Below are 9,450 nucleotides of genomic sequence, written 5' to 3'. Positions count from 1 at the left end.
TCTTACCATACTATTCTTCATAACCGATCCTTCTCTCCTCACATCCTATCCTTTCTTCTTATCTCTTTCATTGCGTTTTATCATTTTTAAATCTTTTCCTCTTTTCCCGTATTTCCCCTCGTTTTCCCTGTTTCCCTCTTTTTAACCTTTCACAAAAGTTTTAGAGTGTTTAAAATTTTTAATATTTTTTTAAAATAATAATTTAAAATATTTTAATATTCGCAAAAAGCCAACAGAATACCATTTACCTACAATAAGTTCGATATTCTGACGGGTATCTGCACCTTTCCCTGGCAGCCCGGGGCCGTGGCAGTGCCCGTGCCCTGCTGGCCCACCCAGGGCGGGCAATCTGGCGCGGTGGCAGTGCCAGGCGGGCCCTGGCAGCTCCGCCTGGCACTCGGTGCCACCATCTGTCCCTGCTGCCACCCCTGCCCTCCCCAGAGGTCCCAAAATCTCAGAGGGGCCAGCCCCGGAGGGGGGGGGGGGCACAGCCACCCCCCTCTGGGTTTAGTTTTTATATTTTTTAGATTTTGCGCTGTTTTGGTGTGTGGGTCTGGGCTCCTATTATGGGATGGGGAGCAAGAGTTGTTTTGTCTCTGTGTTTGTGCACAGAACAGGGAGACAAAACAACTCCTGCTCCAGCTGGGACCAAGGACAGATCACCCAAATCTCAGCCCAGGAGCACAAAATGAACCAAACCCGCGGGCTGGAGAGAGAAAAACAAACAAGGGTGGGACTGGCTGGGCTGGGGCTGGGCTGGGACAGAGACCTGCAAGGTGGGAATGGAGCAGAGCTGATCCCAGGGACAGACCCCGGGCATTTGGGGGCCATTTGGGTTCATCCTGGGTTCATTTTGGTTCATTTTGACTCATTTTGAGCTCATTTTGTGACTGTTTTGTCCATCCTTGGTGCAGCCCGGGCTGGGCTCTGGTGCTGCCCCAGGTGGATCCGTGCAGAGACCCTTTAATAAATCCCGGCTTTATCTGTAATTCCATCCTGCCTCTGCTCCAGCCCAGCCTTCCCAGGGCGTCACAGGGACCTGGACACTGCCCTGGGGCTGTCCCCACTCTGTCCCCGGGTTTGGGGGGCTGGGGGTGAGGCCTTGGGGAGGCTGGGCTGGGGCTGAGGCCAGAGTTACAGATAAAGCATTATTAAAGGATTTATTAAAGGATCTCTCACCTGGGGCAGCACCAGAGCCCAGCCAGGGCTGCACCCCAGGTGAACCCAAATGATCCCAAAATGAACTCAAAATGAACCAAAATGAACGCAGGATGAACCAAAATGGTCCCAAAATGGCCCCCAAATGAACCAAAATGAACCCAAGATGAACCCAAATGGCCCCAAAATGAACCCAAATGGCCCGAAAATGCCCGGGGTCTGTCCCTGGGATCAGCTCTGCTCCATTCCCACCTTGCAGGTCTCTGTCCCAGCCCAGCCCCAGCCCAGCCAGTCCCACCCTTGTTTGTTTTTCTCTCTCCAGCCCTCGGGTTTGGTTCATTTTGTGCTCCTGGGCTGAGATTTGGGTGATCTGTCCTTGGTCCCAGCTGGAGCAGGAGTTGTTTTGTCTCCCTGCTCTGTGCACAAACACAGAGACAAAACAACTCCTGCTCCCCATCCCATAATAGGAGCCCAGACCCACACACCGAAACAGCGCAGAACCTGAAAAACACAAAATCTGAGGCTGAGGCAGCACCTGCGGCCCCTCCCAGGCTGGATCTGCCCGAGGAGGGGGGAGAGGAGGCGGCCGAGCCGGAATTCACATTTCGCTGGCTCCTCCAAAGCATCCCAGGGAGATAACGGGCCGGGAGAGGATTGGAGGCGACAGCCGCGTTCCTTCCGAGCCATCAGGAGCGGAGCCCCGCGAAAGGCGCGGAATGACAGACGCTGTGGTTTATAATTACAGCGAGAGTCGTGTCCGTGCTGCTGCCGAGCGAGGCGGAGCCGGGAGCTCGGGGTCCCCGGAGCGCGGGGGGAGCGCGGCGAGGCCGCCGCGGGCCCTCGGAGGGACGGACACAGGCGGGAGAGCAGGGCTTGGGTGATGCCATCGGGAACACTTCGGGAGCCGAGTTCGAAAAAATTAAATAAATGAAATGGTTGTGGTGGTCCCAGGAGGAGACGGGAGGGAAATGAAATGAAATCCGAGTGAGTCAGCGCCTCGACCGAGGGGGCTTCCCCTGAACGGCAATTAAATCTCAGATCTGCCGGTGATTAACGAGGCACGGCCGGGTCCCTCTCGGAAGGGCAGCAGCGGCAGCCGCGCTCCCGGGGAGGGCAGGGGCGGCTCCAGCGGCTTTTTAATTAACTCATTTCCAGGAGCTCCAGCTTCCGATCCAGTCCCCCACCCTCAGGCACCGCGTCTTGACAAACAAAATTCTCCTTGAAAAATAACAACCGAGTGAATTTAATCTGTTTATGCTTATTAAAGTTTTTTGGTTGTTGGTTTTTTGGGTTTTGTTTGGGTTTTGGTGGTTTTTGGGGTTTTTTTTAAATGCTTTTCAGCGCCAGCGAAAGTGAATTAAAGCGGAAGCAGCAGCATGACAAGACAGGGAGAGGAATGGAAGCAGTGACCAGACAGCGGGGCTGCAGATTTTGTCACCTGAGGTGTCACAATTATTGCAGGCAGCTCTCAGACGTGACCAGGGGAGGGGACAGCAGGGACAGGAGGGGATGCAGGAGGGCTGGGGCTCACCCCTGTCACACCGGGGCTCCTCAGGAGGCTCCCAGAGCCCACCACGAGGTTCTGCTGCTCCTCCTTCAGGCAGAGCCTCGGGCTCTGCTGCTCCTCCACCCAGAGACGGCTCTGACGGCCATCGAGGTGACATCAGAGATGCCACCGCCGCCTGTCGCGGCGACTCAACGTCAGGACTCCCCCACAGAGCCCCCAGCACAAGCACACAGCTCCAGCTTTCCGCTCCACCTGCCCCCGCACCTCCTCCTCCCCAAGTCCACCAGCGCTAATTCCAGCCCCGACCTCCGCCGCGGCCCCTGGGGACAGCGCAGGGGACACCGGAGCCCCAGCACCGCTGGCCGGGGGCGCCGTTCCCCCGGCCCCGGCCGCAGCCGCCGCCTCCTCCGCCGGAGCGAGGCGAATCCGCAGCGCGGGCTCGGAGCAGCGCACCAGGACGTGCTCGGAGCGGGGCTGAGCCGGGAGCGGCCATGCCGGGGCTCCACCGCCTCCCTCCGCAGCAGCCCCGGCCAAGGGCAGCCCCCTCCCCGCCGCGGTGCCCCGGGGGCCGCATTCCGCCCCCCGCGCCTCCGGAGGGGGGCTCCGATCAGCGCCCCGGAGCCCCGCAGCGGGGTCAAGGCGCCCCTGAGGCGCCAGCCCGGAGGTTTTGGGGCAGGGCAGGGCAGGGGACGCTGGCAGGAGCTGGGCAGATCAGATGGCACGGTGGCCATGGCAACGGCACGGCGTAGGTGGACCAAACACAATGGGGACGCGCAAGGTAACGCCGGCTCCGCTCCCGCCGCGCTCGGCACCGCGCCCACCCCCGGCAGCTCCGGGCCCCCCTCCGGCGCATCCGGCACCCCAGACCCCGCAAAGAGGGATAAACCCCTGAGAAACGCCAGGGACGAGGAACGGGGTCCCCTCGGGGTGGGGGGGGGCGGTCACAGCAGCCGCGTCCCCACCGCAGGGTCTCGGCAGCGCGGGGGGGGGGGGGGGGAGCACCCCCGTTCCCCGCAGAGCTGGGGGTCAGGGAGACCCCGGCACGCCGCTGGAGTCCTCCCTGCCCTCCCTGTGTCCCCTCGCGAGCCGCGGCTGGCGGAGCCGCAGGGACAGAGGAGCCACAGGGCTGGGGCGCCCCCTCCCCGAAAAGCCACCCCCAGCACGGGGGGCTCGGCACGGGCCCCGAGGTCACGGGGAAAAGGAGAGAAATTCGGGTTGGGAACAGCGGGAAACTTCGGGGCAGGGAGGGAGGGAGGGAGGGATGGAGGGAGGGAGGGAGGGATGGATGGATGGATGGATGGATGGATGGATGGATGGATGGATGGATGGATGGATGGATGGATGGATGGATGGATGGATGGATGGATGGATGGATGGATGGATGGTGGATGGATGGATGGATGGATGGATGGATGGATGGATGGATGGATGGATGGATGGATGGATGGATGGATGGATGGATGGATGGATGGATGGATGGATGGATGGACGGAAGGACAGACACGTTCACCCTGCCCCTGTGTGCCGGGGAGAGCAGGAACGCTCACAGCCCTTCCAGGGGGAGCATCAGGAGCCCGGCCATGCCAAGGGGAGCATCCCACCTCCATTTCCTGGCAGGCACCTCCCTGCCCGACTCCCACGAACTCATTCTGCCCCCCCGGGGCTGTCGTTGCTGTCCCCAGCCTGGTTTTTACCCACTTCCCAGGTAAAAAGGCCACTTCCATAAAAAACCCCAAACGAGGGGAGGTGGGGTGCCCCGCGGAGTTCAGCCTGACTCCAGAGCCCCCCTTCCCAGCCAGCCCTGCCGGAACGAGCCGGGAATGGCGGGCGGGGGGAAGGAGGGAATCGATCGGGCCGGCCCCGGCTGCAGCCCCAGGGACGCGCACACAGCGCTCGTGTTACTCCCGGCAGCCGCGCTCCACCATTTCAGCGCCTCCCGTCACTCTCCACCTCTGGAGACCAAGATGACACCGCGGGAAGAGCCCCGAGGGACCCCGTGTCCCCTCTGCCACCGCGCTGCCCCCCACCCGGCCCGCGTCCAAACCCTGCCCAAGCGGGCAGCCCGGCGGTGCCAGGGCCGTGTGCCGCCTCTTGGAGGGTTTGGAGTGGAGGTCGAACCTTTCCTACAGAGCAGGGCTCCGCTCTGGGAGGGAAGGACGCTGGGCCAGGTGAGCTGTGGGCCAGGTGAGCCGCAGGCCACAGGAGCGCCCGCGGGGCGCGGGGACGCTGCGTGCCCCGGCCGCCATCTGCCCCTCTTCGCTGCCCATGGGGCGCACAGGGAATCGGTGCCCCCTCCCGGGGCAGGGGGACACGGGTGACAACGTGTAGCGGCCCTGGGACAGCGGGGGATGCGCAGGAGGGTGGCACGGGCACCGCCAGGGCTTTGCACGACCCCCCCGTGCACCGGGGGGACAAGGGGAGCCCCCCCGGCTGCGGCATCGAAGGGCAGCGCAGGGACAATGGCAGCCACAAAGTGCCACCCACCCCCTCCCCGCCGCGACACCGGGGACGGCGGGGGACCCCCGGCATGGGGGAGAGGGGGAGGCTGGAGGGAAGGGGGGGCTGGGGAAGAGGGGGGCTAAAGGGGGCAGTGGAGAGGCTGCCCCCGGTCTGGGGCAGGGGTAAGGACACCCGGCTGCTGCCGGGAACCGGGAGCTCGGGGTGGGAATTCTGGGGAGGGGGACACTGCGGTGGGTAGGAGCGGCAGCAGGACAGCTGGGGCAGGGGAGATCGGCGGGGAAACCGCAGCAGCGAGCGGCGGACACCGGCTCCGTCACCGCCCGGAGGGATGCGCCCCGCTCCATCCCGCGCGTTCCGCCCGGTACCTGCGGCAGGTGAGCGCTGCGGCTCGGATCCGCAGCGCCGCTCGGCCCCGCTCGGCTCGGCTCGGCCCGGCCCCGCTCGGCTCGGCTCGGATCGGCTCGGCCCGGCCCCGCTCGGCTCGGCCCCGCTCGGCTCGGCTCGGCCCCGCTCGGCTCGGCTCGGCCCCGCTCGGCTCGGCTCGGCCCCGCCCCGCGCGGCTCCCCCCGCCCGTCCCGCCGCCGGGCCCGCCCCGCCCCGCCCTCGGCGCCGTCACCATGGCAACCGCGGCTCCGCCCCGTCCCCGCGCCGCCGGCAGGGGGCGCTGAGAGCGCGGGGGGCGGGGCCTGCGGGGGCACGTGAGGGAATAACGGGGAAATAACGGGGAAATAATAACGGGAAATAACGGGAAATAAAGGGAAATAATAATGGGAAATAACGGGGAATAATAACCGGGAATAACGGGGAATAACGGGGAATAACGGGGAAATAACGGGAAATAACGGGAAATAATAACGGGAAATAACGGGAAATAAAGGGAAATAATAACGGGAAATAACGGGGAATAATAACGGGGAATAACGGGGAATAATGGGGAATAACGGGGAAATAACGGGGAATAACGGGAAATAACGGGAAATAACGGGAAATAACGGGGAATAATGGGAAATAGCGGGGAATAACGGGGAAATAATAACGGGGAAGTGATGGGAAATAACAGGACACACACAGCTCCTATTATTCCCAGGCTCCATCACCCCCCAGCACTGACCCAGTGGTCTCTCCCTGTGCCCTGGCTCTTCAGGACCCCCCTGAAGGACCCCGCTGCCCCCGGTGCCCGCTGCCCCCGGTGCCCGCTGCCCCAGGTGCCCGCTGCCCCCTGTGCCTGCTGCCCCCGGTGCCCGGTGCCCCCGGTGCCCGCTGCTCCCGGTGCCCGGTGCCACCCGTGTCCCCTGCACGGCCCTCACAGCCCAGAGCCGACGGCGCCACCAGGAAAGGCAGCAGATTCCCAGGAGAAACGGATTTTTGCCAGGCTGGAAGGGATGTTGGCATTTATGGAATGTCCCTGTCCACCTCTGATATTCCAAACTCCCTCAAATGCCTTCTTCTTTTTTTATTTTTTTCCTTTTCTTCATTCTTAAATTTTTTTTCTTTTTGTTTTTCTCTCTCTCTCTCTCTTTTTTTTTTTTTTTTTTTTTTTGTTAATTCAGATAAAACAGCAAAGCCTGGGGCTCTGAAATCCCTTCCAGGCTCCTCTGGAATATCAAAGTGATTTTCAAACATTCCAGGCAGGGCTGGATCCCAATGTCATTTACAGGCTGGCACCCGAGCTTCCCAGGATTTCTGGATTCCTGTTATTATTTACCGCCTGCCAGGGAAATGAAGGAAAAGAAGAGGGAAAAGGAAAAAAAATAGCGTTTGGTAGGATTTGGGGGTGTTTGGGTCGGGAATGAGCTGCAACCAAGCCCAAAAATCCAGGTTGGGTTTGGGAATAAAGGAGATAATTCCCAAATCCGGATCATTCCCTCACCTGTAAAAATCCTCAGCAGCTTATCAGACCTGAGCCAACCCCAGATGGATTTTCCCTTTTTTTTTTTTTTAGAGCTGCTGCTTATTTTAAAAAGGAAAGTCTATAAATCCCTGTAATAATAGGGAAAAATCCCATTTATTTACCGGGCAGCGGCGCTCCGTGCCTGGAGATGCCCAGATATGGATTGTGACAGCAAAGCCACCCTCAGTTACTGTCCCCTCGCCAGAGTTTGGGGGTCTGGAGCCATCTGGGGGGCAGCAGCTCCCATGGCCCCGCTTTTCCTGGCACAGCTGGATTTCCTTCCAGCTCGCCAGATCTGGGAATTTTGGAGTTTTGGGACCTTTGTCCCCTGGGGATTTTTGGGAGGACTCGAGGGTTTCTGCCAGGGGTGCCCGGGTTCTGCTGCCCAGGGGGAGGTGGGGACTCATTGCTGCCACATCGGTGTCACCAGGGTGTCACCAGAGCCAAACGAGGGGCTTGGGGTCCCCAGCACACCCCAAAGCAGGACAGGAACCCCAAAGGCCACCAGATGTCACCTGCCCCGAGGACCAACCAGGGGACAGACAGCCGAAGGACACTGTGGGCACACGGCACCGACCCCACGGGGTTTGGGGTCCCCAGCACACCCCAAAACTGGGTCAGAGCCCCCTCCCAAACAGTCCAGCCCCAGAGCCCTGCTGCGCTCAGCAAAGGCCACCAAGGGGGATTCTGCTCCCCAAACCTGGGGGGGACTCTGCTCCCCAAACCTGGGGGGGATTCTGCTCCCCACCAAAGGGGGGATTCTGCTCCCCAAACCTGGGGGATTCTGGTCCCCAAACCTGGGGGGGATTCTGGTCCCCAAACCTGGGGGGGATTCTGCTCCCCACAAAGGGGGGATTCTGCTCCCCACCAAAGGGGGATTCTGCTCCTCAGACCTGGGGGATTCTGCTCCCCAAACCTGGGGGATTCTGCTCATCACCAGAGGGGGATTCTGCTCCCCACTCCTGGGGGATTCTTCCCTCAGGGTTGGGGAATTCTCTCCCTCACACCTGAAAGATTCCCTTCCTCACCCCTGGAATATTCTCTCCTTTATCCCTGGAATATTCCCTCTCTCACCCCAGGAATATTCCCCTCCTCACCCCCGGAGGATGCTGCCCGGTGGCTGCCGCACCCACCCCCCTTTTCAGGCACACCCAGCGCCCCCTCCCCCGTCCGTTCGGCCCCATCCAGCCCCTCCCGGCCCGAGGCGCTCCCACCCCCGGAGCTCCGGCCGTGCCCTCACCTGGTCCCGCAGGCGCTCCTGCTGCCCGCGCAGCGCCAGGGCGTGCTGCGGGTATTTACTCTTCAGGTGGTCCATGAAGGCGTCCCGCTTGCGCTCCATCTCCGTCTTCTGGAGGCCGGTGAGCGCCTCCAGGCTCTGGGCGGCGATCACGGTGTGCCGGCGCTCCGAGGTGTGCACCAGCCCCACGTTGGAGAAGCGCCGGGTGCCGTTGCCCAGGGTGCGGTACTCGCGCGGGTACTCGGCATCGTCCGCGGAGATCATGTGCGAGCTCGTCCTGTCGGGATCTGTGCGGGTCCGGGAGAGCACAGCGGGTCAGGGACAGTCCCCGGCCACGGGGCACAAGGGGGGGACAGTCCCCGGCCATGGGGCAGGGACAGTCCCCAGCCATGGGGCAGGGACAGTCCCCAGCCATGGGGCACAAGGGGGGGACAGTCCCCGGCCATGGGGCAGGGACAGTCCCCGGCCATGGGGCAGGCGGGGACTCGTCCTGTAGGGTTCTGTGGGTACCAGGAGAGCACAGCGGGGTCAGGGAGGGACCCCGGCCATGGGGCAGAGAGGGGTGATGGTCCCTGGCCATGGGGAAAGTGGGGGGACAGTCCCCAGCCATGGGGCAGAGGTTGAAGGTTGAGATTTGGGGCTGGGGAGAGGGATTTCAGCAAGGAGCAATGGCAGAGCCTCGCTGGGAGTGGGATCGTCCCTCAGAGGGATGTCTGGAGTGGGATCAGTGGGGTGCACACGGTGGGATCACCCCTCAGTGGGGTGCACACGGTGGGATCAGCCCCCAGAGGGGTGCCCAGGGAAGGGGGTGGGTGCCGGGTTCACCCCCTGCGGTGACAGCGCTGTCCCCACTCCCGGACAAGCGGCAGGAGACGAGGGGACAGCGGGGATGGGGGGGGACAGAGGGGCTGGGGGCGCCAGGGCTGGGGTCCCCAAAGCCGCGATGACTGGAGCAAAACGGGAATGAAACAGCGCTGGGTGACTGCAAACAGCACGGACGGGACACCGGACAGGGACACACTGGGGACACACGGACACACGGGGGACACACGGACACACGGGGACACACGGACACAGGACAGAGCGAAAAGAAAATGAAATCAGGCAGGGTGGGGGAGGGTCGTGTGTGCAGGCCCTGTGCTGGGGGGGGAGCAGGCCCCCCATGCCCCCCCAGGGACCCCAGCGGGGGCTCAGTGC

General features: G+C 62.3%; 1 protein-coding gene across 1 annotated transcript in view; it reads right to left on the bottom strand.

Annotated features, from left to right (window-relative positions):
* Nucleotides 1–8,532, bottom strand: part of SRCIN1 (SRC kinase signaling inhibitor 1) — a 31,991-nt gene extending 23,459 nt beyond the window's left edge. The window contains exon 1 of the mRNA XM_050985506.1: nt 8,257–8,532. Coding sequence (XP_050841463.1) covers nt 8,257–8,517 — 261 coding nt within the window. The 5' untranslated portion in view covers nt 8,518–8,532. The remainder of the gene's footprint in view (nt 1–8,256) is intronic.
* Between the last annotated feature and the right edge of the window lie 918 nt (nt 8,533–9,450).

This window comes from Serinus canaria, chromosome 27 (genome assembly GCF_022539315.1).
Source record: "Serinus canaria isolate serCan28SL12 chromosome 27, serCan2020, whole genome shotgun sequence".
Taxonomy (NCBI): Eukaryota; Metazoa; Chordata; class Aves; order Passeriformes; family Fringillidae; genus Serinus; species Serinus canaria.
Note: the sequence above shows the minus strand (reverse complement) of the source record. Positions and strands in the feature narration are given on the sequence as shown.